This window comes from Agelaius tricolor, unplaced genomic scaffold, assembly GCF_023055355.1.
Source record: "Agelaius tricolor isolate 1412-34295 unplaced genomic scaffold, bAgeTri1.0.p SCAF_78, whole genome shotgun sequence".
Lineage (NCBI taxonomy): Eukaryota > Metazoa > Chordata > Aves > Passeriformes > Icteridae > Agelaius > Agelaius tricolor.
Genome location: NW_027269338.1, coordinates 574244 through 601964, shown reverse-complemented (window position 1 = coordinate 601964; position 27721 = coordinate 574244). Strand labels below are relative to the sequence as shown.

The 27721-nt window shown below is 58.4% G+C and overlaps 1 protein-coding gene across 1 annotated transcript; it reads right to left on the bottom strand.

The window, feature by feature from the left end:
• Positions 1-724: 724 nt before the first annotated feature.
• Positions 725-26794, bottom strand: LOC139585438 (nuclear receptor-binding protein 2-like). Its single transcript, XM_071418196.1, is given in 18 exon segments — positions 725-4224; positions 6853-6908; positions 7959-8022; positions 11374-11427; positions 13462-13597; positions 14571-14621; positions 15507-15590; positions 15592-15607; positions 17252-17384; positions 19421-19516; positions 20500-20555; positions 21859-21942; positions 22736-22759; positions 23802-23896; positions 24215-24255; positions 25116-25205; positions 25319-25420; positions 26568-26794. Coding segments are annotated over 18 exon segments (1359 nt in total). The 5' UTR covers positions 26676-26794; the 3' UTR covers positions 725-4155.
• Between the last annotated feature and the right edge of the window lie 927 nt (positions 26795-27721).

The following is a 27721-nucleotide window of genomic DNA, read 5'->3' as shown; positions in this document are numbered from 1 at the left end:
TTTAGGGCTGTGTTGGACCTCTGAAATCCATGGATTTAGGGCTGTGTGGGACCCCATTAAATCAATGGATTTAGGGCTGGGTTGGACCCCTGAAATCCATGGATTTAGGGCTTTGTTGGACCTCATTAAATCCATGGATTTAGGGCTGTGTTGTACCCGTTAAATCCATGGATTTAGGGCAGTGTTGGACCCCGTTAAATCCATGGATTTAGGGCTGTGTTGGACCCCATTAACTCCATGGATTTAGGGCGGTGTTGGACCCCGTTAAATCCATGGATTTAGGGCTGTGTTGGACCCCTGGAATCGATGGATTCAGGGCTGTGTTGGACCCCTGAAATCCATGGATTTAGGGCTGTGTTGGACCCCTGGAATCGATGGATTCAGGGCTGTGTTGGACCCCTGAAATCCATGGATTTAGTGGACGGCTGTTCCAGGAAGGGCCAGGGATGGGCTGGAATGTGCTGGAATGTCAGGGCCCCAGGGGGGCTGCTCTGGAGGGACTGGGAATGGGCAGCGGGAGGTTCCCTGCATCCCTCCCCCTTGGGAATCACGAGTAGGATGGAGCAGAGTCCTCATTGGGATTGGGCTGCTGGAAGTGTCCCTGCATCCCTCGCTTTGGCTTCCCCGGAGTCAGGAATCAGGAGCAGGGCCCTCCAGGGGGAATGGGCAGCCGTGAGGTGTCCCTGCATCCCTCCCCCTTGGGAGTCAGGAATCACGAGCAGGCTGGAACGGTGGGAATGGTTTATTGATTTGTGGGGATGGGCTTTATTGATTTGTCAGGTGGGGCATTGGCACTGCTGGGGATGGAGCAGGGCTGGGGATGGAGCAGGGCTGGGGATGGAGCACTGCTGGGGATGCAGCACTGCTGGGGATGCAGCACTGCTGGGGATGGAACAGGGCTGGGGATGCAGCACTGCTGGGGATGCAGCACTGCTGGGAATGCAGCACTGCTGGGGATGGAGCACTGCTGGGGATGGAACAGGGCTGGGAATGCAGCACTGCTGGGGATGGAGCACTGCTGGGGATGGAACAGGGCTGGGGATGCAGCACTGCTGGGAATGGAACAGGGCTGGGAATGCAGCACTGCTGGGGATGGAGCAGGGCTGGGGATGCAGCACTGCTGGGGATGGAGCAGGGCTGGGGATGGAGCAGGGCTGGGGATGCAGCACTGCTGGGGATGCAGCACTGCTGGGGATGCAGCACTGCTGGGGATGGAGCAGGGCTGGGGATGCAGCACTGCTGGGAATGCAGCACTGCTGGGGATGGAGCACTGCTGGGGATGCAGCACTGCTGGGGATGGAGCACTGCTGGGGATGCAGCACTGCTGGGGATGCAGCACTGCTGGGGATGGAACAGGGCTGGGGATGGAGCACTGCTGGGGATGGAGCAGGGCTGGGGATGCAGCACTGCTGGGAATGGAACAGGGCTGGGGATGGAGCAGGGCTGGGGATGCAGCACTGCTGGGAATGCAGCACTGCTGGGGATGGAGCAGGGCTGGAGATGGAGCAGGGCTGGGAATGCAGCGCTGCTGGAGATGCAGCACTGCTGAGGATGCAGCACTGCTGGGAATGCAGCACTGCTGGGGATGGAGCACTGCTGGGGATGCAGCACTGCTGGGGATGCAGCACTGCTGGAGCACTGCTGGGGCTGCAGCCCAAGCCAGGAGTGCAGCCCGAGCTGGCTGAGCGTGGATGAAATCCCAGTGGGACGCAGCTGGAGCAGGAGCAGCGCAGGGCAGGCGGTGGCACACGCAGCTCCTGCAGGGAGCAGGATTTCAGAGGCAGCTTCCCACGGCACAGGGGGAGCAGCAGCAGCACTGGCTCAGCAGCAGCAGAGCAGGAGGCCAGGGGCAGATTCCCCTGGCACAGCAGCAGCAGCACTGGCACAGGGCACTGGCATGGAACACCAGCGTGGTGCAGATCACCAGGACAGCACCGCATTCCCCCAGCACAGAGGGAGCAACAGGAGCAGCACCAGCATAGAGCAGAGCAGAGTGCCAGGGGCAGATTTCCCTGGCACAGCAGCAGCAGCACCAGCTCAGCACAGAGCAGGGTGTCAGAGCTGCATTCCCACAGCACAGCGGGGCAGCACCAGCACAGAACACCAGCAGGGTGCCAGAGCCTGCTTCCCCTGCACAGCAGGAGCAGCACTGGCTCAACATAGAGCAGAGCAGGGTGCCAGGGGCAGATTTCCCTGGCACAGCAGCAGCAGCACCAGCAGAGCACAGAGCACAGATTTTCCTGGCACAGCAGCACTGGCAGAGCACAGAGCAGGGTGCCAGAGCCAGATTTCCCTGGCACAGCAGCAGCAGCACTGGCAGAGCACAGATTTCCCTGGCACAGCAGCAGCAGCAGCACCAGCAGAGCACAGAGCACAGATTTTCCTGGCATAGCAGCACTGGCAGAGCACAGAGCAGGGTGCCAGAGCCTGTTTTCCCTGGCACAGCAGCACCGGCAGAGCACAGAGCACAGATTTCCCTGGCACAGCAGCAGCACTGGCACAGAGCAGTGGATGCAACACCAGCGTGGCGCAGATCACCAGGACAGCACCAGAGCTGGATTTCCCTGGCACAGAGAGAGCAGCAGGAGCAGCACCAGCACAGAGCAGGATGCCAGAGGTGGATTTTCCATGGCACAGCAGCAGCAACACTGGCACAGCACCGAGCAGGATTTCAGAGCAGCTTTCCCTGGTAGGAGCAGCAGGAGCAGCGCTGGGACAAACCCTGGCACAGAGCGGCGTGGACCAGGGTGCCAGAGCCTCTTTCCTATGGCACAGCAGGAGCAGCACCAGCACAGAGCACATTCCAGAGCCAGCTTCCTATGGCTCAGCAGGAGGAGCAAGAGCAGGATTTCAGAGCAGTTTTCCCTGGCACAGCACAGAGCAGGATTTCAGAGCCAGTTTCCTATGGCACAGCAGGAACAGCACTGGCCCAGCACAGAGCAGGATTTCAGAGCAGTTTCCTATGGCACAGCAGGAACAGGAGCAGGATTTCAGAGCCAGTTTCCTATGGCACAACAGGAGCAAGAGCAGGATTTCAGAGCAGCTCTCCCTGGCACAGCAGGAGCAGGAGCAGGATTTCAGAGCAGTTTTCCCTGGCACAGCAGGAGCAGCAGGAGCAGGATTTCAGAGCAGCTTTCCCTGGCACAGCGGGAGCAGCAGGAGCAGCACTGGCCCAGCACTGAGCAGGATTTCAGAGCAGTTTCCTATGGCACAGCAGGAACAGGAGCAGGATTTCAGAGCCAGTTTCCTATGGCACAGCAGGAGCAAGAGCAGGATTTCAGAGCAGCTCTGCCTGGCACAGCAGGAGCAGCAGGAGCAGCACTGGCCCAGCACAAAGCAGGATTTCAGAGCAGTTTTCCCTGGCCCAGCACAGAGCAGGATTTCAGAGCAGTTTTCCCTGGCACAGCTGGCCCAGCCCCGCACGGCTCCTGCACAGGGACAGTTCCTGTCTGCAGTTCTCTCCCCGTGTGTCCCTGGCAAAGGGCAGCCCTGGGGTGGTGCCAGGGGCAGTGCCCCATCTCCAGGCCGGGCAGGAACAGGCTCCAGGACTCTCTCCAAGAGATTGTGGAAGGCTGTAGGGGGAGCTGGGGCATGACAAGGGTTCTGTGGAGCATCCATGAGATTCCCGGTGGTGGGGCAGGGATTCCTTCTCGTGCCATGTACAGCTCACACGGTCCCAGCTCACGGGGAGGGCTCTGAGCACAGGCAGCACACTGGAGACCCCCAAACCTGGAGAATTTTGGGGTCCAGAGCGGAATGTGGCAGATGGGAAGCTCCACGGGGCTCTCCAAGCCTGCTCCTCCTCTCCCTCCCCTCGGCAAGGAGCACTCCAGACGGCAAAGGGGGGAGAAATCAGCTGTGGGAGCTGCAGGAGAGGGGCTGATCCTTCCCAGAGGGAAATGGACCCGGCTGGGGGCTCCTGCAGCAGCTCCCAAACCCCCCTGGGACGGGGCTGCCGGGGGGTGCTGCCCCCTCCCCACAGCTCCCCTCGGAGCAGGGACCAGAGCACGTCCCAGGACGGAATTCCTGGGCTTGGCCGAGCCCTGAGCACGGCCTGGGCGAGTCCCCCTGGGCCCAGGTGGGTTCTGCTGGGCTGGGTGGGGCAGGGGAGCCCTTTGGGGTCCTCCCGGGGCGCCTCAGTCCCCTGGGCTGGGCTCACAGGGCTTGGGAGCGGTGCTTGTGGAAGGCGCTCTCCAGGAACGCGGCCAGCTTCTCACAGTCGTCCTGCAAGCACAGAGAAAAATGCTGAAAAACCCCTTGGTCACAGACGTGTTTCATGAAAAAGCCTTTCCTGAGGATTTTTCCTCCTGAGAAGCCAAGAGGCCTCAGGAGCAAAATGTGAACAACAATTAACATTATAATAATTAGTGAACAATGGTTATCTGCTGCTGTGGAATGCAACAGGTGCATCTGGGATTGGTGTCATGTGGTTGGTTTTAATTAATGGCCAATCATAGTCCAGCTGTCTCAGAGTCTCTGGTCATTTATTATTATTATTATTAGTAGTAGTAGTAGTAGTAGTAGTAGTATTTATTATTATAGTTATATAATAATAAATAAAAATAAATAAATAAAAAATATATAATAATTAATATTATAATAAATTTTAATAATAAATATATATTAATATAAAATTATAATAATATATAATAAATTATAATATATATTATATATTATTATAAATAATAATGTGTAATATAAATTACAATAATAAATATAATATTAATATATTGTTGATATAATAATAAATATATTATATTTATATTATAATTAATAATTATAATATAATATATTTTATAATAAATAATATTTATTATTTATTATAAATAAATATTATTATAATTTATTAATTATAATAAATAATATTTATATTATATTATATTATATTATATTATATTATAATTAATATATTATAGATATAATAAATTATAATAATAATAAATAAATAAAATAATAATTGTCATTCCATTTTCCTTTCCATTCCTTGCAAGCCTTCTGATGAAATCCTTTTCTTCTATTCTTTAGTACAGTTTTAATATATCATTTTCTTTTAACATGATACATACCGTAAAATAATATATCATACAATATGATTCAAATATGCATTAAAAAGAATATATCGTAAAATTTATCATAAAATAATAACTCAACCTTCTGAAACATGGAGTCAGATCCTCGTCCTGGTACCCCTGCAAACACCACCACACCCTTTGGCCAGGGTTTTTCTCCTGAGGGGCTGGGAAGCTTCAGCTCCTCCGTGTTTTGCTGCTTTGGGATGTGATTTGGAGAACTGTTTACCCAGCACGTGAATTGTTTTTAATTAATGGCTGTGGTGGTGTTCACAGGGGTCCCAGGATGAGGGAAGAGGTGAGAATCTCGACTCCATGTTTTCAGAAGGCTGATTTATTATTTTATGATATATAGTATATTAAAACTATACTGAAATAATAGAAGAAAGGGTTTTATCAGAAGGAAAAGGAAAGGAAAGGAAAAGGAAGAAAGGGGAAAAGAAAGGGGAAAGGGAAGGGAAAAGGAAAGGGAAAAGGAAGGGAAAGGGAAGGGAAAGGGAAAGGGAAAGGAAAAGGAAAGGAAAGGAAAGGAAAGGAAAGGAAAGGAAAGGAAAGGAAAGGAAAGGAAAGGAAAGGAAAGGAAAAATAATGATAATAAAATCTTGTGACTGACCAGAGAGTCTGAGCCAGCTGTGCTGTGATTGGCCATTAATTAAAAACAACCACACCAATCCCAGATGCACCTGTTGCATTCCACAGCAGCAGATAACCATTGGTTACATTTCATTTCTGAGGCCTCTCGGCTTCTCAGGAGGAAAAATCCTGGCAAAGGGATTTTTCAGAAAATATCATAACCACAAACGGCCAATCCCAGCCAGCTGTGTCCAGGCTGTGAGCAGCCACAAGATTTCATTATCCATTCCTTTCTTCTCTAGCCTTCTGATGTCTCCTTTCTCTTTCTTTAGTATAGTTTTAGTGTATTATTATAATATTATATGGTATGACTATAATATAATATAATATAATATAATATAATATAATATAATATAATATAATATAATATAATATAATATAATATAATATAATATAATATAATACAATACAATACAATATAATATAATATAATATAATATAATATAATATAATATAAATCAGGAGAGGCTGAGGAAGCTGGGAAGGGAATGGAGAATGCCTGAGGGAGCTGGGAAGGGAATGGAGAATCCCTGAGGGAGCTGGGAAGGGAATGGAGAATTCCTGAGGAGCTGGGAAGGGAATGGAGAATTCCTGAGGGAGCTGGGAAGGGAATGGAGAATTCCTGAGGAGCTGGGCAGGGGCTCAGCCTGGAGCAAAGGAGGCTCAGGGGACCCTTGTGGCTCTGCACAGCTCCTGCCAGGAGGGCACAGCCGGGGGGATTTGGGATCTGATCCCAGGAACAGGGACAGGAGCAGAGGGAACGGCCTCAGGCTGGGCATGGGGAGGTTTGGGTGGGATATTGGGGAAATTCCTCCTGGATTGGGCTTTGCAGCCCTGGCAGAGTTCCATTAACACCTGGATGTGGCTCCTGGGGACATCATCAGGGTGGCCTCACACGTTTGGACTCGTTAATCTTGGAGGTCTTTTCCCAAAGGAATGGTTCTGTGATGCCTCACGTGAGGAATCAGCCTCCTCCCCTGGGAGCTGCCCTGGTCCTCCCGCTCAGAATTATTTAAGCTCCAGCTAATTAACACGTGCCCCAGTGGGCAGATCCCCCTGGAGCAGAGCCTGGAGGCAGCAGAGATCCCAGAAATCCCAGAAATCCTGAGGGGCTGGAGGAGCTGCGGATGTGGAGACAGCAGAGACTCACCTCGTGGATGAACCCATAATGCACCAGCTCTGTGGCCAAATCCTTGGAGTTGTCAGCTGCAGAGACAAGGAGAACAGGAGAACACGAGCATGGACGCAGCTCGGGGAGCTCCTGAACCTGGCAGAGCTGGGAAATGGGGCAGGGATGGGGAACGAGGTTCCCGAGCTCCCAAAACACAGCTCTGGACAATGTGCCACCAGGAAATGGGGAGCAAGGTCCCAAACACAGCTCTGGACAATGTGCCACCAGGAAATGGGGAGTGAGGTCCCAAAACACAGATTTGGACAATGTGCCACCAGGAAATGGGGAGCAAGGTCCCAAAACACAGCTCTGGACAATGTGCCACCAGGAAATGGGGAGTGAGGTCCCAAAACACAGCTCTGGACAATGTGCCACCAGGAAATGGGGAGTGAGGCTCCTGAGAGCTCCCAAAACACAGCTCTGGACAATGTGCCACCAGGAAAGGTTTGGTGTGGCTGAGCAGGGCACAGCCTGGGGCAGGAGCAGCTCCCACACACCATTCCTCAGCAAGGAAAGTTCCAGGAAAGGAAAGTTCCAGGAAAGGAAAGGAAAGTTCCATGAAAGGAAAGTTCCAGGAAAGGAAAGTTCCAGGAAAGTTCCATGAAAGGAAAGTTCCAGGAGAGGAGAGGAGAGGAGAGGAGAGGAGAGGAGAGGAGAGGAGAGGAGAGGAGAGGAGAGGAGAGGAGAGGAGAGGAGAGGAGAGGAGAGGAGAGGAAATGGAAAAGGAAGGGGAGGAGGGAGAAAGAGAAGAGAGGAAAGGCATGGGAAGAGGGAGAAGAGGAGGATGAGAGGAAAGGCACGGGAAGAGGAAGAAGAGGAGGATGAGAGGAAAGGCACGGGAAGAGGAAGAAGAGGAGGATGAGAGGAAAGGCACGGGAAGAGGAGGATGAGAGGAAAGGCACAGGAAGAGGAAGAAGAGGAGGATGAGAGGAAAGGCACGGGAAGAGGAAGAAGAGGAGGAGGAGAGGGAGGAAGAGAAACGCAGGGAATCTGTCTGGGAAGCCGGCCCGTTCCAAGCCCAGCAGGGGCTCCCCCAGCCCCCCAGGGGAGGAGCCCACCCTGCCCTGCCCTCCCTGCACACGTACTGGGCAGCAGGTCGTAGCTGAGCTGGCGGTGCAGCTTGTCCTCCAGGATCAGCAGGAGCGTCAGCTGCAGAGACACCACAGAGCCTGTCCATGGGAGCCCTGCAGGGCACCGGGGACGGGGGGAACTGGGGGAATGGGGAAACTGGGGGGACTGGGGGGACTGGAGAAAATGGGGGGACTGGGGGGACTGGGGAAACTGGGGGGACTGAGGAAACTGGGGGGACTGGGGGAACTGGGGGGACTGGGGAAACTGGGGAAACTGGGGGGACTGGAGGGACTGGGGAAACTGGGGGGGACTGGGAGGGCTGGGCAGGAACTGGGGGAACTGGGGGGACTGGGAGGACTGGGGAAACTGGGGGAATGGGGAAACTGGGGGGACTGGGGGGACTGGGGAAACTGGGAGGGCTGGGCAGAAACTGGGGGGACTGGGGGGACTGGGGAAACTGGGGGGACTGGGGAAACTGGGGAAACTGGGGGGACTGGGGAAACTGGGGGGACTGGGAGGCCTGGGCAGGGACTGGGGGGACTGGGGGGACTGGGGAAACTGGGGGGACTGGGGGCACTCGGGAAACTGGGGGGACTGGGGAAACTGGGGGCACTGGGGAAACTGGGGGGACTGGGGGCACTGGGGGGACTGGGGGCACTGGGGAACTGGGAACACTGGGGGAATTGGGAGCACTGGGAGCACTGGGGGAATTGGGAGCATTGGGGGAACTGGGGGCACTGGGGGAACTGGGAACTCGGGGGGAACTGGGAACTCAGGGGGAACTGGGAGCACTGGGAGCACTGGGGGAATTGGGAACTCGGGGCAATTTGTGGCTTCTTTGGGAATTCCTTCATTGCACAGGACAGCAGGGAGTTCTTTGGGTGCCACAGAAACTGCCTGAGGGCTTTCCCAGCCAGACCTCCCAGTCTGATATCCCTGGCAGATTTCCCTTTCCCATTTCCCAGTCAGATTTCCTGGTCTGATTTCCCAGTCCCATTTCCCATCCCAGTCCCATTTCCCAATCCCATCTCCCAGTCCCATTTCTCATTTCCCAGTCCCATTTCCCATTCCCAATCCCATTTCCCATTTCCCAGTCCCATTTCCCAGTCCCATTTCCCAGCCCCATTTCTCATTTCCCATTCCCAGTCCCATTTCCCAGTCCCATTTCTCATTTCCCATTCCCAGTCCCATTTCCCAGTCCCATTTCCCATTCCCAATCCCATTTCCCAGTCCCATTCCCAGCCCCATTACCAGCAGGATGAGCAGGGAGAGGGGCAGGATCCAGGCACGTGCCACTGGCAGATTTCCCATTCCCATTCCCAGTCCCATTTCCCATTCCCATTTCTCAGTCCCATTCCCATTCCCATTTCCCAATCTCATTTCCCATTCCCATTTCCCAATCCCATTTCCCAGTCCCATTCCCAGCCCAGGTACTCACGTGACACTGTCAGATTTCCCAGTCCCAGTTCCATTCCCAGTCCCATTTCCCAGTTCCATTTCCCATTCCCAGTGCCATTTCCCAATTCCCTTCCCAGTTCCATTCCCATTCCCAGAGGGATGGGCAGGATCCAGGCACTCACGTGCCACTGGCAGATTCCCCATTCCCTTTCCCAGTCCCATCTCCCATTCCCAGTCCCATTTCCCAATCCCATTCCCAGCCCAGGTACTCACGTGACACTGTCAGATTTCCCAGTCCCAGTTCCATTCCCAGTCCCATTTCCCAGTTCCATTCCCATTCCCATTCCCAGCCCCATTCCCAGCGGGATGGGCAGGATCCAAAGACTCATGTGCTACTGGTAGATTTTCCAGTGCCATTTCCCATTCCCATTTCCCACTTCCCAATCCCAATCCCATTTCCCATTTCCCAGTCCCATTTCCCAATTCCTTTCCCAGCTCCATTCCCAGTGCCATTTCCCAGTTCCATTTCTCAATCCCATTCCCAATCCCAATCCCATTTCCCATTCCCCATTCCCAGCCCCATTCCCAGTGGGATGGGCAAGATCCAGGCACTCACATGTCCCTGTCAGATTTCCCAGTGCCATTTCCCATTCCCAGTCCCATTCCCAGTCCCATTCCCCATTTCCCAATCCCAGCCCCATTTCCCATTCCCAATCCCATTTCCCATTCCCAGCGGGATGGGCAGTATCCAATCACTCACATGCCACTGGGAGATTTCCCAGTCCCATTCCCATTTCCCAATCCCATTCCCAGCCCCATTTCCCAGTCCCATTCCCATTTCCCAATCCCATTCCCAGCCCCATTTCCCATTTCCCAGCCCTATTCCCAGCAGGATCAGCAGGGATCAGGGCAGGATCCCATCACTCACGTGCCACTGTCAGATTTCTCAGTGCCATTTCCCAGTCCCATTTCCCAATCCCATTCCCAGCCCCATTTCCCATCCCCAGCCCCATTTCCCATCCCCAGCCCCATTTCCCATTCCCAATCCCTCTAATTTCCCATTTCCCATTCCCAGTGGGATGGGCAGGATCCAATCAGTCACGTGCCACTGGCAGATTTCCCAGTCCCATTCCCATTTCCCAGCCCCATTTCCCATTTCCCATCCCCATTCCCAGCGGGATCAGCAGGGATCAGGGCAGGATCCAGGCACTCACGTGTCACTGTCAGATTTCCCAGTGCCATTTCCCAATCCCATTCCCATTCCCAGCCCCATTCCCAGCCCCATTTCCCATTCCCAATCCCATTTCCCATTCCCAATCCCATTTCCCATTTTCCATTCCCAGTGGGATGGGCAGGATCCAATCACTCACGTGCCACTGGCAGATTTCCCAGTGCCATTTCCCATTTCCCAATCCCACTCCCAGCCCCATTTCCCATTTCCCAGTCCCATTCCCATTTCCCAATCCCATCCCCAGCCCCATTTCCCATTTCCCAGTCCCATTCCCCATTTCCCATTTCCCATTTCCCAGTGCCATTTCCCATTTCCCAATCCCATCCCCAGCCCCATTTCCCATTTCCCAGCCCCATTCTCAGCGGGATCAGGGCAGGATCCCATCACTCACGTGCCACTGTCAGATTTCCCAGTGCCATTTCCCAGTCCCATTTCCCAATCCCATTCCCAGCCCCATTTCCCATTCCCAGCCCCATTTCCCATTCCCAATCCCATTTCCCATTTCCCATTCCCAGTGGGATGGGCAGGATCCAATCACTCACGTGCCACTGGCAGATTTCCCAGTGCCATTTCCCATTTCCCAATCCCATTCCCGGCCCCATTTCCCATTTCCCAGTCCCATTCCCATTTCCCAATCCATCCCCAGCCCCATTTCCCATTTCCCAATCCCATTCCCAGCCCCATTTCCCATTTCCCAGTCCCATTCCCATTTCCCATTCCCATCCCCAGCCCCATTTCCCATTTCCCAGCCCCATTCCCAGCAGGATCAGCAGGAATCAGGGCAGGATCCCATCACTCACGTGCCACTGGCTCTTGTCCTCGTTCAGCTCCATGTTGCACTGCATCTGCACCACCTGCAAGAGCCCAGCTGGGATCAGCCTGGGCACGGCCCCTGTGCCCCTGGGCAGCCCTTTGGAACCCCTACAGGAACCCCAAATCCCTACAGCAACCCCAAATCCCTACAGGAACCCCAAATTCCTTCAGGAACCCCAAATCCCTACAGCAACCCCAAATACCCCTCCCAGCTCTGCCTCTGCCCGTGAACCCCTTTGGAATTCCTACAGGAACCCCAAATTCCTACAGGAACCCCAAATCCCTACAGGAACCCCAAATTCCTTCAGGAACCCCAAATTCCTGTCCTGGCTCTCTCTGCCTCTACCCGTGCAGCCCTTTGGAATTCCTACAGGAACCCCAAATCCCTACAGGAACCCCAAATTCCTACAGCAACCCCAAATTCCTACAGCAACCCCACATCCCCCTCCCAGCTCTGCCTCTGCCTGTGCAGCCCTCTGGAATTCCTACAGGAACCCCAAATCCCTACAGCAACCCCAAATTCCCCTCCCAGCCCTCTCTGCCCCTGGGCAGCCCTTTGGAATTCCTACAGGGACCCCAAATTCTGACAGGAACCCCAAATTCCTACAGGAACCCCAAATCCCCCTCCCAGCTCTGCCTCTGCCTGTGCAGCTCTCTGGAATTCCTACAGAGACCCCAAATCCCTACAGGACCCCCAAATTCCCTCCCGGCTCTGCCTCTGCCCGGGCACTCCTTTGGATTCCCTACAGGAACCCCAAGTTCCTACAGGAACCCCAAATTCCCCTCCTGGCTCTCTCTGCCTCTGCCCGTGAACCCCTTTGGATTCCCTATAGGAACCCCAAATTCTAACAGGAACCCCAAATTCCCATCCCAGCTCTGCCTCTGCAGCCCTCTGGAATTCCTACAGGAACCCCAATTCCTACAGGAACCCCAAATTCCCCTCCTGGCTCTCTCTGGGCTGACAGGACAGGTGTCCCTGTGGCAGGGGTGGCAGCAGGGCAGGGCTGTCCCCACCTGCAGCTGCCCTGGAGCTCCCTCACTGCCACGGGTCTGTTTTATGGAAAATCCTTTCCTGAGGATTGTTCCTCCTGAGAGGCTGAGAGGCCTCAGGAATAAAATGTAACCAATGGTTATGTGCTGCTGTGGGATGCAACAGGAACAAAATGTAACCAATGGTTATGTGCTGCTGTGGGATGCAACAGGAACAAAATGTACCCAATGGTTATCTGCTGCTGTGGGATGCAACAGGAACAAAATGCAGCAACGGTTATCTGCTGCTGTGGGATGCAACGGGAACAAAATGCAACAATGGTTATCTGCTGCTGGGGAATGCAACAGGTGCATCTGGGATTGGGCTCATGTGGTTGTTTCTAATTAAGGGCCAATCACAGCCCAGCTGGCTCGGACTCTCTGGTCAGTCACAAGATTTTATTTTCCTTTTCCTTTTCCCTTTCCTTTCCTTTTCTTTTTCCTTTTCATTTCCTTTTTTTTCCTTTCCTTTCCTTTCCTTTCCTTTCCTTTCCTTTCCTTTCCTTTCCTTTCCTTTCCTTTCCTTTCCTTTCCTTTCCTTTCCTTTCCTTTCCTTTCCTTTCCTTTCCTTTCCCCTTTTCCTTTCCTTTCCTTTCCCCTTTTCCTTTCCTTTCCTTTCCCCTTTTCCTTTCCTTTCCCCTTTTCCTTTCCTTTCCCCTTTTCCTTTCCTTTCCTTTCCCCTTTTCCTTTCCCTTCCCTTTTCCTTTCCTTTCCCTTTTCCTTTCCTTTCCTTTCCCCTTTCCTGGAACTTTCCTGGAACTTTCCTTTCTCCTTTCCCCTTTCCCCTTTCCTTTCCTTTCCTGGAACTTTCCTTTCCTGGAACTTTCCTGGAACTTTCCCCTTTGCTTTCCTTTCCCCTTTGCTTTCCTTTCCCCTTTCCTGTCCTTTCATCCTTTTCCTTCTGATGAAGTCCTTTCCTCTATTCTTTCAGTATAGTTTTGATATAATACATATCATAAAATAATAAATCAAGCTTTCAGAATCATGGAGTCAGATCCTCGTCTTTCCCTCACCCTGGGCCCCCGGTGAGCCCCACCACCCCTCACCTTCCTGGTCTCCACGTCGAAGGGCTCTGGCGTGGGGGTTTTGGCTTTCTGGGGATCCTCCTGGGGCTGGGACAGGGCTCGGGGCAGCGCGTGGGGCCGGGAGGCGGCGAAGTTCATCAGGGGGTAAATCCCGTTCCTGGGGGGACACCGAGGGGACACGGGGCTGATGGCGTCCCTGCCAGGGCTGGGGACAGCGGGGACACTCCCATGTGCCCATCCCAACCCCACATCCCCCTGGGGACAGCAGGGACAGCAGTGACAGCAGGGACACTCCCGTGTGCCCGTCCTGATCCCACAGTCCCCTGGGGACAGCAGGGACACTCCCGTGGGGACAGCTGGGGACAGACACAGAGGGGACACGGGGCTGATGCCATCCCCTGCAGCCCTGCCAGGGCTGGGGACAGCAGGGACAGCTGGGGACAGCAGGGGACAGCAGGGACACTTCCATGTGCCCATCCCAACCCCACATCCCCCTGGGGACAGCAGGGACACTCCCATGGGGACAGCAAGGACACTCCCGTGGGGACAGCTGAGGACAGATGGAGGGGACACAGGGCTGATGCCATCCCCTGGCAGGGCTGGGGACAGCAGGGGACAGCAGGGACACTCCCATGTGCCCATCCTGACCCCACAGTCCCCTGGGGACAGCAGGGACACTCCTGTGTGCCCATCCCAGCCCCACATCCCCCTGGGGACACCAGGGGACACCAGTGACACCCCTATGTGCCTACCCCACATTCCGATGGGGACACCAGGGACACCCCTATGTGCACAGCTGGGGACACCAGGGACACCCCCATGTCCCCATCCTGACCCCACATCCCCCTGGGGACAGCAGGGACAGCAGGGACACCCCCATGTCCCCATCCCAGGACAGCAGGGAGACCCCAGTGTCCCCATCCTGACCCCACATTCCCATGGGGACAGCAGGGACACCCCCATGTCCCCATCCCAGGACAGCAGGGACATCCCCATGTCCCCATCCCGGCCCCACATCCCCCTGGGGACCCCAGGCAGGGGGTGCTCACAGGGGGGACCCCAGGCAGGGGGTGCTCACAGGGGGGACCCCAGGCAGGGGGTGCTCACCCCTGGGGGGCTCTCACACCCACCTCACGTCCTCCAAGAACTTGTCGAGCTCCAGGAAGGAAACCTCGGAGTACCTGGGAAAGGACAGGGGGGGTCAGGGGGTTCCAGGGGGTTCCAGGGGGTTCCAAGGGGGGTCCAGGGGGTTCCAGGGGGGATCCAGGGTGTCAGGGGAGGTCCAGGGAGGGTCAGGGGAGTCCAAGAGGGTCCAGGGGGGATTAGGGGGGTCAAGGGGGCTGCTGCCCATGGCAGGGGGGTCCCCAGGCTGGGGTCTCCAAGTTCTGGGGGGGTCTCAAAGCTGGGGGGTCTCCAGGCTCTGGGGTCTCCAGGGGTGGGGGGGAGACCCCCCCTCTGTGGGGGGGTCTCCAGGGTGGGGGTCCCCAGACTGAGGGGGTCTCAAAGCTGGGGGGGGTCTCCAGGCTCTGGGGGTATCCAGGGTGGGGGTCCCCAGGCTCTGGGGGGGTCTCAGATCTTGGGGGGTCTCCAGGCTGGGGGGGTCTCCAGGTTCTGGGGGGGTCTCCAGGCTCTGGGGGTCTCCAGGCTGGGGAGGGGTCTCCAGGCTGTGGGGGGGATCTCCAGGCTCTGGGAGGGTCCCCAGGCTGGGGGGTCTCCAGGCTCTGGGGGTTCTCCAGGCTCTGGGGTCTCAAATCTGGGGGGGTCCCCAGGCTGGGGGGGGTCTCCAGATTCTGGGGGGGGTCTCCAGGCTCTGGGGTCTCAAATCTGAGGGGTCCCCAGGCTGGGGGGGGTCTCCAGGCTCTAGGGGAGTCTCAAAGCTGGGGGGTCTCCAGGCTGGGGGGGTATCCAGGGTAGGGGTCTCCAGGCTCTGGGGGGGTCTCCAGGCTCTGGGGTCTCAAATCTGAGGGGTCCCCAGGCTCTGGGGGTCTCCAGGCTCTGGGGGTCTCCAGGGTGGGGGTCTCCAGGTTCTGGGGGGGTCTCCAGGCTCTGGGTCCCCCCCTCCTCACCTCCACTGCACCCCGGGCCGTCCCTCCCTGCGGATCTCGGCCATCACCATGTTCAGGTCCAGCTCCTTGATCTTCTCCTCCACCGTTCTCGGGCATCAGATCTGGGGCAGAGGCACGGGGGGTGTGGGTGCTGCAGCCCCTGCTCAGGAGGGGCTGGGAGCCCCCTGCCCAGGGTCTGCACAGGGAATCGGGGGGGGCTTGGGTGGGAGGGACCCCAAACCCCACCCAGAGCCACCCCTGCCATGGCAGGGACACCTCCCACTGCCCCAGGGTGCCCCGAGTCCTGCCCAGCCCTGTCCAGCCTGGCCCTTGGGCACTGCCAGGGATCCAGGGGCAGCCACAGCTGCTCTGGGCACCTGTGCCAGGCCCTGCCCCATTCCCAGCCAGGAATTCCTTCCCAAAATCCCAGATAGCCCTGCTGTGCAGCAGTGGACACCATTCCCCCTTGCCTGTCCCTCCATCCCTTGTCCAAATCCCTCTCCAGCTCTCCTGAGCCCCTTCAGGCCCTGAGAGGGACTCTGAGATCTCCTTGGGCCCTTCTGTTCTCCAGGAGAACATTCCCAGCTCTCCAGGGAAACATTCCCAGCTATCATCCTGTCTCTGTTCTCCATCCTGGCCATTCCCAGCTCTCAATCCTGGCTCTGTTCTCCATCCTGACCATTCCCAGCTCTCCAGCCTGGCTGTTCTCCATCCTGACCATTCCCAGCTCTGTTCTCCATCCAGGCCATTCCAGTTCTTTTCTCCATCCTGACCATTCCCAGCTCTCAATCCTGGCTCTGTTCTCCATCCTGACCATTCCCAGGTCTGTTCTCCATCCTGACCATTCCCAGCTCTCCAGGAGAACATTCCCAATTCTCCATCCTGCTCTGTTCTCCATCCTGACCATTCCCAGCTCTGTTCTCCATCCTGACCATTCCCAGCTCTCCCAGCCTGGCTCTGTTCTCCATCCTGACCATTCCCCCACCTCTCCATCCTGGCTCTCTGCTCCATCCTGGCCATTTCCAGCTCTCATTCCTGGCTCTGTTCTCCATCCTGACCATTCCCAGCTCTCATCCCTGGCTCTATTCTTCATCCTGACCATTCCCAGCTCTGTTCTCCATCCTGACCATTCCCACCTCTCCATCCTGGCTCTGTTCTCCATCCTGACCATTCCCAGCTCTCATTCCTGGCTCTGTTCTCCATCCTGACCATTCCCAGCTCTGTTCTCCATCCTGACCATTCCCAGCTCTCATCCCTGGCTCTGTTCTCCATCCTGGCCATTCCCAGCTCTCCCATCCTGGCTCTCTGCTCCATCCTGACCATTCCCAGCTCCCCCACCCTGGCTCTCTGCTCCATCCTGGCCATTCCCAGCTCCCCCAGCCTGGCTCTGCTCCCCCTGCTGACCCTTCCCAGCTCCCCCAGCCTGGCTCTGTTCTCCATCCTGACCATTCCCAGCTCTCATTCCTGACCATTCCCAGCTCCCACCCTGGCTCTCTGCTCCATCCTGACCATTCCCAGCTCTCATTCCTGACCATTCCCAGCTCTCAATCCTGGCTCTGTTCTCCATCCTGACCATTCCCAGCTCTCATTCCTGACCATTCCCAGCTCCCACCCTGGCTCTCTGCTCCATCCTGGCCATTCCCAGCTCCCCCAGCCTGGCTCTGCTCCCCGTGCTGACCCTTCCCAGCTCCCCCAGCCTGGCTCTGCTCCCCGTGCTGACCCTTCCCAGCGCTGCCCAGGCCCCCAGGGGCTCCCCAGGCTCTCACACTGGTGGTTGATGAAGCAGTGTGCCGCCAGCAGCTTCAGCGAGTGCACCTCGAAGAGCACGCGGTGGAACAGGAGGCTGTTGGCGCTCGGGCGCCGCTCGGGGTTCAGGGTCAGGCAGGACAGGATGAACTCCTGGGGCAGGGCAGGGCCACGGGGTCAGCAGGGCTGGGTGATGCTCCCACAGGGACCCTGGGATCCCTGGAACCCACAGAGCTGCCCCCGTGCCCCATCCCCAGCTCTGAGTGCCCATTTGCCCCTGGGGCACTCCAGGGATGGGCTCTGCACCCCTCCCTGGGCGGCTCCTGACCCCCCCTTTCCATGGGGAAATTCACCCTGAGCTCCCCTGGCCCAGCCTGGGGCCGTTCCCTCTCCTCCTGTCTCTGTTCCTGGGATCAGATCCCGAATCCCCCCTGGCTGTCCCCTGTCGCAGACACATTTTCATGAAAAAGCCTTTCCTTGGGATTTTCCCTCCTGAGAAGCTGAGAGGCCTCAGGAACAGAATTTAAACAATAATTATCTGCTGCTGTGGCATGCAACAGGTGAATCTGTGATTGGTCTCATGTGGTTGTTTCTAATTAATGGCCAATCACAGCCCAACTGGCTCGGACAGAGAGCCCGAGCCACAAACCTTTGTTATCATTCTTGCTGATTCTATTCTTAGCTAAGTCTGCTGATGAAACATTTTCTTCTATTCTTTCAGTATAGTTTTAATATAATATATATCATAAAATAATGAATCAGCCTCCTGAAACATGGAGTCAGGTCCTCCTCTCTTCCTTCAACATTTTCTTCTATTCTTTCAGTATAGTTTTAATATAATATATATATATCATAAAATAATGAATCAGCCTCCTGAAACATGGAGTCAGGTCCTCTTCTCTTCCTTCACCATTTTCTTCTATTCTTTTAGTATATTTTAATATAATATATATCATAAAATAATAAATCAGCCTCCTGAAACATGGAGTCAGGTCCTCGTCTCTTCCCTCAACATTTTCTTCTATTCTTTCAGTATAGTTTTAATATAATATATATATATCATAAAATAATAAATAAATCAGACTCCTGGAACACGGAGTCAGGTCCTCATCTCTTCCCTCACCATAAGCCCCCTGTGAACACGGTCACGGTCCCCTCCTGGCAGGAGCTCTGCAGAGCCACAAGGGCCCCCCTGATCCCCCCCTTTTCTCCAGGCTGAGCCCCTCCCAGCTCCCCCAGACCCTTCCCCAGCTCTCCTCCCTCCCCTGGGCACATTCCAGCCCCTCAGTGCCCTCACCTGGGCACCTGAGAGGTGCCAGCACAGGGGGCACTGCCCAAGGCCCGCCTTGGACCCCATTTCCCAGGAAATGGACCCAAAGCTGGAGCAGGAGCCCCAGGACACTCGGGGACAGGAGGAGGGACAGCAGGGACAGGGCCAGAGCCCAGCTGCACCCACGGGGAGCTGGCAGGGTGGGGACTTGCACCCAGGAGTAAGAGATAAAGGTGGGATTTACACTGAGGAGAGGGAGATGGGGGTGGGTTTGAACCCAGCAGTGACACAGGACAGGGATTCACCCCCAGGGGTGACACAGGGGTGGCACAGGACAGGGACTGTCCCCAGGGGTGACACAGGACAGGGACTGTCCCCAGGAGTCAGGGATTGTCCCCAGTAGCAACACAGGACAGGGATTCACCCCCAGGGGTGACACAGGACAGGGACTGTCCCCAGCAGTGACACAGGACAGGAATTCACCCCCAGGGGTGACACAGGGGTGACACAGGACAGGGATTCACCCCCAGGGGTGGCACAGGACAGGGACTGTCCCCAGGGGTGGCACAGGACAGGGATTCACCCCCAGGGGTGGCACAGGGGTGGCACAGGACAGGGATTTACACCCCGAGCAGTGACACAGGACAGGGACTGTCCCCAGGGGTGGCACAGGCCAGGGATTGTCCCCAGCAGTGGCACAGGACAGGGACTGTCCCCAGGGGTGACCCAGGACACAGATTTGTCCTCAGCAGTGACACAGGACAGGGATTCATCCCCAGCAGTGACCCAGGACAGGGAACCACCCCCAGCAGTGACACAGGACAGGGATTCATCCCCAGCAGTGACACAGGACAGGGATTTGTCCCCAGCACTGACCCAGGACAGGGCCTGTCCCCTCAGGTCCCCAGAGTCCCCTCACCCTCATGTTGGGGTCATCCAGGGAGTGCCGGGCGCGCGCGATCGCCTCCTCCGACACCCGCGTGTCCCCGTTGGTCTGGATCTCCAGCACAGCCATCTGCCAGGGGACAGGGACAGGGACAAGCTGGGGGGGACAGGGACAGCGACAGGGGACACGGCCATCTGCCAGGGGACAGGGACAGGGACAAGCTGGGGGGAACAGGGACAGGGACAGGGACAGGGCCATCTGCCAGGGGACAGGGACAGGGACAAGCTGGGGGGGACAGGGACAGGGACAGGGGACACGGCCATCTGCCAGGGGACAGGGACAGGCGGGGGTGACAGGGACAGGGACAGGGGACACGGCCATCTGCCAGGGGACAGGGACAGGCACAAGCTGGGGGGGACAGGGACAGGGGACACGGCCATCTGCCAGGGGACAGGGACAGGCTGGGGTGACAGGGACAGGGACAGGGACAGGGGACACGGCCATCTGCCAGGGGACAGGGACAGGCACAAGCTGGGGGGGACAGGGACAGGGACAGGGGACACGGCCATCTGCCAGGGGACAGGGACAGGCTGAGGTGACAGGGACAGGGACATGTTGGGGTTACAGGGACAGGGGCAGGGACAGGGGACACGGCCAGGACCAGGCAGGGACAGGGGACACGGCCATCTGCCAGGGCACAGGGACAGGGACAGTCCGGGGGGGTTCCAGGGGACAGGGGACACGTCCAGGACCAGGCAGGGATAGGAACACGGCCATCTGCCAGGGCACAGGGACAGGGACAATCTGGGGGGGATTCCCAGGGGACAGGGCAATGACAGGGGACAGCCCCAGCCAGGGCAGGGACAGGGGACAGCCCCAGCCGGTGACCCCTCCCCACAGGGCACAGCCCCAGCCAGGGCAGGGACAGGGGACAGCCCCGGACAGGGCAGGACAGGGCACAGCCCCAGCCGGTGACACCTCCCCACAGGGGACAGCCCCAGCCGGTGACCCCTCCCCACAGGGGACAGCCCCAGCCAGGGCAGGGACAGGGCACGGCCCCAGCCGGTGACCCCTCCCCACAGGCTCCCAGGGCTCCCAGCCCCTTCCCGCACCTCCAGCGCGCACATCCCGAAGGAGAAGATGTCCACGGCCGTCCCGTCTGCCTTCTCTGGGGCACGAGAGGGACACGGGGCAGAGCTCAGGGCTGGAGCGCACCTGGGCACCCCAGCTGGGCACACCTGGACCCCACACCTGGGCACACCTGGACCCCACACCTGGAACCCCACACCTGGAACCCACACCTGGGCACACCTGGACCCCACACCTGGGCACACCTGGAGCCCCACACCTGGAACCCCACACCTGGGCACACCTGGAGCCCCACACCTGGAACCCCACACCTGGACCCACACCTGGAACCCCACACCTGGAACCCCACACCTGGGCACACCTGGAACCCCACACCTGGAACCCCACACCTGGACCCCACACCTGGACCCCACACCTGGAACGCCACACCTGGAACCCCACACCTGGACCCCACACCTGGGCAGCCCCGGGACACCCCACACCATCCCCTTGGATACCCATCCCTGCCCTCACCTGTTCTCACCTGTCTCCCTTCCCCTCCCCTGCCCTCCTGCGCCGTGCACCCCTTGTGCCCATTCCTGTTCCTGTTCCCATTCCCCGTTCTGATTCCTGTTCCCCATTCCCATTCCCATTCCCATCCCCATTCCCCATTCCCATCCCTGTCCCTGTGTCCCATTCATTCCGGTCCCCACTCACAGCCATATTCCAGGGAGAAGAAGTGCAGGTTCCGTAGCTCCCATTCCCCATTCCCCATTCCCCATTCCCATTCCCCGTTCCCATTTCCCCATCCCCATTTCCCCGTTCCCATTTTCCCACTCACGGCCGTATTCCGGAGGGAAGAAGTGCAGGTTCCACAGCTCCTTTCCCCATTCCCCATTTCCCCATTCCCCATTCCCATTCCCATTCCCCATTCCCCATTTCCCCATTCCCCATTCCCCATTCCCCATCCCCATTCCCCTTTCCCCATTCCCATTCCCATCCCCATTCCCATTCCCATTTCCCCATTCCCTGTTCCCATTCCCCATTCCCATTCCCCATTCCCCATTCCCCATTCCCCATTCCTGTCCCCATTCCCATTTTCCCACTCATGGCCGTATTCCGGAGGGAAGAAGTGCAGGTTCCACAGCTCCCATTCCCCGTTCCCATTCCCCATTTCCCCATTCCCGTCCCCATTCCCATTCCCATTCCCATTTCCCCATCCCCATTTTCCCACTCATGGCCGTATTCCGGAGGGAAGAAGTGCAGGTTCCGCTGCTCTCATTCCCCATTCCCCATTCCCCGTTCCCATTCCCCATTTCCCCATTCCCCATTTCCCCATTCCCGTCCCCATTCCCATTTCCCCATTCCCATTCCCATTTCCCCATTCCCATTTTCCCACTCACGGCCGTATTCCGGAGGGAAGAAGTGCAGGTTCCGCTGCTCCTCGCGCTCGATCCTCATGGGGCTGCGCAGATCATCCGGGAGCGCTGGGGACAGAGAGACAGAAAGGGGGGCACGGGCTGAGGGGCTGAGAGTGCCCACCGTGAGTGTGCCCACCTGAGAGTGCCCACCTGACAGTGCCCACCTGACAGTGCCCACTCTGACAGTGCCCACCTGGGACAGGGCACACCTGGGACAGGGCACACCTGACAGTGCCCACCTGACAGTGCCCACCCGAGTGTGCCCACCCTGACAGTGCCCACCTGGGACAGGGCACACCCTGACAGTGCCCACCCTGAGTGTGCCCACCCTGACAGTGCCCACCCGAGTGTGCCCACCCTGACAGTGCCCACCTGGGACAGGGCACACCCTGACAGTGCCCACCCTGACCGTGCCCACCTGGGACAGTGCCCACCTGACAGTGCCCACCCTGAGTGTGCCCACCTGGGACAGTGCCCATCTGTGGGGTCAGTGTGTGCCCACCCAGGACAGTGCCCACCCGTGGGGTCTGTGTGCCCACCTGTCAGTGTGCCCATCTAGGGGCTCTGAGTGTGCCCACCCCAGGTGGTCTCTGTGAGTGCCCACCCGTGGGGTCTCAGGGGGGGGATCTGTGCCCCTGCCCCCCCCCGCCCACCCCCATGCCAGGAGCCCCCTCTGCTCCCACTCAGCAGCTGTTCCTGGTGGGATGGAGGTGCCCCCTCCCCACAGAGCCCATTCCTGGTGCCCCCTCCCCACAGAGCCCATCCCCTGTGCCCCCTCCTCACAGAGCCCATCCCCGGTGCCCTGGTGGGTCTGGGGGGTGCCCCCAGGACAGGGGATGGCCGAGGGGGGGTCACTCACCGTTGGCAAACACCCGGTGCCAAACTGCCAGGGAGGGCATCGGGAGGGCAAGGAAAGGGGACAGAGAGGTTGGCACCCCAAAAAGGGACCCCGCGATTCTCGGGGCTCCTGCCTGCCCAGGAACCCCCCAGACCCCGTGGGACCCCCGCCCCCTTCATCCTGACAACCCCCTTGGACCCCTGAGACCCCATGGGACCCCCTCAGACCCCTCGGACCCCCTGGGACCCCCCCAAACCCGTGTGACCCCCGCCCCCCTCCTCCTGCCAACCCCCTTGGACTCCTGAGACCCCATGGGACCCCTGAGACCCCATGGGACCCCCTGAGACCCCATGGGACCCTCTGGGAACCCCTCTGACCCCCCTGGACCCTCTGTGACCCCCCCAAACCCCTGTGACCCCCGCCCCCCTCCTCCTGCCAACCCCCTCGGACCCACCTGGAACCCCTGGGACCCCTTGTACCCCATGGGACCCTCTGGGACCCCCTCTGACCCCTTGGATCCCCTCAGATCCCCCAGAACCCTGTGACCCCCCCCCCCCCAGACCCCTCTGACCCCCTCGGACCCCTGTGACCCCTGTGACCCCCCCAGACCCCCCAAACCCCTGTGACCCCCCGAGACCACCATGCCCCCCCTAGACCCGTGTGACCCCCAGACCCTCCTAGACCCCGCCAGCGCCCTGTGACCCCCCCGCCCCCATGACCCCCCAGACCCCTGTAACCCCCCCAGACCCCTGTGCCCCCCGCAGTCCCCCCAGCCCCCTGTGACCCCCCAACCCCCATGACCCCCCCAGACCCCTGTAACCCCCCAAGACCCCCCAAACCCCTGTGACCCCCCGAGACCACCGTGCCCCCCCCATCCTCCTGTGACCTCCAGACCCTCCCAGAACTCCCCAGACCCCTGTAACCCCCCCAGCCCCCCCCACTCCCCTGTGATCCCCCCAGCCCCCCCAAACCCCTATGATGCCAAGACCCCCCCAGCCCCCTGAGCCCCCTGAGCCCCCCAGATCCCCCTGAGCCCCTGTGACCCCCCAGCCCCCCCTGTGCCCCCCCCGTGCCCCCCCAGGCGCACCGGAGCCGATCTTGACGAGCCCATTGTGCTGGATGAACACGGTGTCACTGGTCAGGTTCCCATGGATGATGGGGGGGTCACAGGAGTGCAGGAAACTGGGGGGGCACGGGGGGGGTCACAGGGGGGCAGGAAACTGGGGGGTCACGGGGGGGGTCACGGGGGCGTCACAGGGGGGCAGGAAACTGGGGGGGCACGGGGGGCACACAGGGGGCACAGGAGGGCACAGGGGGCACAGGGGGCACAGAGGGGGTACAGGGGGTACAAGGGGCACACAGGGGGCACAGGGGGGCACAGGGGGTACAGGGGGGCACAGAGTGGGGCACAGAATGGGGCACAGCGTGTGCCCAGCTCTGCCCACAGCCCCTGCAGCCCTCGGGGCAGGGGTGGAGCTGTGGGAGCTGCAGGAGCCTCACCTGAGAGCCGAGAGGATTTGGGTGCACCAGCGCTTCCAGGCCTGGGGAGGGGACAGGGGGACATGGCTGCGTCAGTGGGGACAGGGACAGGGACAGGGACAGGGCCAGGGCCAGGGACAGCCCCCTGTGCCCTGCTCAGGGTCCTTCCCACCCCTTCCCAGGGACAGCAACAGGGACAGGGGGACACAGCAGGGACAGGGACAGGGACAGGGACAGGGACAGGGACATCCCCTGTGCTCTGCCACGCTCAGGGTCCATTCCCAGGGACAGGGACATCCCCCTGTGCCCTGCCATAGCCCCTGTGCCCTGGCACCCCTTGCCAGGGACAGGGACAGAGCGGGGACAGGGATGGAGCGGGGACAGAGCTGTGTCATGGGGACAGGGACAGAGTGGGGACACAGATCTGTGAGCGGGGACAGGGACAGGGGGACAGGGACAGAGTGGGGACACGCTGGCACCCCAGGACAGGGACATCCCCTGTGCCCTGCCACCCCTTCCCAGGGCCAGGGACAGAGTGGGGACACAGCTCTGTCACAGTGGGGACAGGGACAGGGGGACACAGCATGGACAGAGCAGGGACAGAGCTGTGTCAGTGGGGACAGGGACATCTCCTGTGCCCTGCCACCCCTCGCAGAGACAGGGCCAGAGTGGGGACAGAGCAGCGGGGACAGAGCTGTGTCATGGACACAGGGACAGGGACAGGGACACAGGGACACAGGGACACAGGGACACAGGGACAGGGACATGCCCTGTGCCCAGCCATGGCTCAGGGTCCATTCCCAGGTGCAGGGACAGGGACACAGGGACAGGAACATCCCCCCCATGCCCTGCCACCCCTTTCCCAGGGCCAGGGACATGCAGCCCCCTCCCCAGAGGGGCTGGGGGTGCCCCCGGGGCTCACCCGGGCGTTCATGGCCTTGTGGTTCTTCTTGGTTTTCTTCAGGAACTGCTTGAGGCTCCCCGAGGACACGTACTCCGTGATGAAAATCACCTGGGGCCAACGGGGCAGGGGGGTCAGCTGCCTCCAGAGACCCCCTGTGCCCACCCAAAGACCCCCAAAACCCCCCAGAGCCCCCCAGAGCCCCCCAGACCCCTCAGCCATACCCGGGCCTTGCTGTCCCTGACGTCCAACCAGTACTTGTGCAGTTTGACAATGTTGGGGTGATCCACCAGCACCAGCTGCTCAAACATGGTCTGGATCTTCTCCTGGGGGGGCACAGGGCACAGGTGAGGGGCACAGGTGAGGGGCACAGGTGAGGGGGGCACAGGTGAGGGGGGAACAGGGGAGGGGCACAGGTGAGGGGCTGGCACAGGACTCAGGGCACAGGGGAGGGGCTGGCACAGGCAGGACAGGTGAGGAGAGAGCTCCTGGGGGCACAGGGCACAGGTGAGGGGGGCATAGGGGAGGGGGGCACAGGTGAGGGGCTGGCATGGTCTGGATCTTCTCCTGGGGGGGCACAGGTGAGGGGGGCACAGGGGAGGGGCTGGCATGGTCTGGATCTTCTCCTGAGGGCACAGGGCACAGGTGATGGGGGGCACGGGCAGGGCATGTGAGGAGGGAGGTGCTGGGATGGGCAGGACAGGTGAGGGTGAAGCTCCTGGCAGGGGCAGGACAAGTGAGGGGCTGGCACAGGGCACAGGTGAGGGCCTGGAGGCACAGGTGACGGGGGGGCACAGATGAGGGCCTGGCATGGGGCAGGTGAGCTCCTGGGGGCACAGGGCACAGGTGAGGGGCTGGCACAGGGCACAGGTGAGGGGCTGGGATGGCAGCACAGGTGAGGAGGGAGCTCCTGGCACACAGAAGCTCCCAGGATGGCACAGGACAGGTGAGAAGGCAGCTCCTGGCACGGGCAGGGCACCTCAAGCTCTGGGGATGCCCCAGGGCCTGCTCTGGCCTTCCTGGGAGGGAGCAGTCAAGGAGGGGCCTGTGCCAGGGACAGAGCCCTGCCAGGCTGTGCCAGGCTGTTCTGGGCCATACCAGGCCATACCAGGCCGTGCCAGGCCGTGCCAGGCTGTTCTGGGCCATACCAGGCCGTACCAGGCCGTACTAGGCCATACTAGGCCGTGCCAGGGACAGGAGCCCATTCTGCCACACCATGCCAGGCCATACCAGGCTGTGCCAGGGGGCAGAGCCCTACCAGGCTGTACCAGGCCGTGCCAGGCTGTTCTGGGCCATATCAGGCCGTACCAGGCTGTACCAGGCTGTGCCAGGCTGTTCTGGGCCATACCAGGCCGTACCAGGCCATACCAGGCCATACCAGGCCATACCAGGCTGTACCAGGCCATACCAGGCCATCCCAGGCCGTACCAGGCCGTACCAGGCTGTGCCAGGCCGTGCCAGCCGTGCCCTCACCTCGTGAGCTTTGAAGGCTTTCCTGTCAGTGAAGAGCAGCTCGTTCCACACCACCTCCACGCCCTCCTCAGTGTCCATGGCCAGGAAGGTGCTCTGGATGCCAGGCATGTTCCCCTGGTTCACCTGGGGGCACAGGGGGGGTCAGGCCAGGCTGGCACCACCAGTGGCGCGGGCAGCCCCAAAAATACCAAATTTCTGTTCTCCCTTTGGGTCAGGAATGGCCTGATCGAGAACAGGCCCCAAAAATACCAAATTTCTGTTCTCTCTTTGGGTCAGGAACGGCCTGATCAGGAACAGACCCCAAAAATACCAAATTTCTGTTCTCTTTGGGCCATCCTGGCCTAACCAGGAACAGGCCCCCCAAAATACCAAATTTCTGTTCTCTCTTTGGGCCAGGAATGGCCTGATCAGGAACAGACCCCCAAAAATACCAAATTTCTGTTCTCTCTTTGGGTCAGGAATGGTCTGATCGAGAACAGGCCCCAAAAATACCAAATTTCTGTTCTCTTTGGGCCAGGAATGGCCTGATCAGGAACAGGCCCCAAAAATACCAAATTTCTGTTCTCTTTGGGCCAGGAACGGCCTGATCAGGAACAGGCCCCAAAAATACCAAATTTCTGTTCTCTTTGGGCCACCCTGGCCTAACCAGGAACAGGCCCCCCAAAATACCAAATTTCTGTTTTCTCTTGTCCAGGAATGGCCTGATAAGGAACATGCTCCCAAAAATACCAAATTTCTGTTCTCTTTGGGCCAGGAACGGCCTGATCAGGAACAGGCCCCAAAAATAGCAAATTTCTGTTCTCTCTTTGGGCCAGGAATGGCCTGATCAGGAACAGACACCAAAAACCACCAAATTTCTGTTCTCTTTGGGCCAGGAACGGCCTGATCAGGAACAGGCGCCAAAAATACCAAATTTCTGTTCTCTTTGGGCCAGGAACGGCCTGATCAGGAACAGGCACCAAAAATACCAAATTTCTGTTCTCTCTTTGGGCCAGGAATGGCCTGATCAGGAACAGGCCCCAAATATACCAAATTTCTGTTCTCTTTGGGCCACCCTGGCCTGATCAGGAACAGACCCCCAAAAATACCAAATTTCTGTTCTCTCCTGTCCAGGAATGGCCTGATCAGGAACAGGCCCCAAAAATACCAAATTT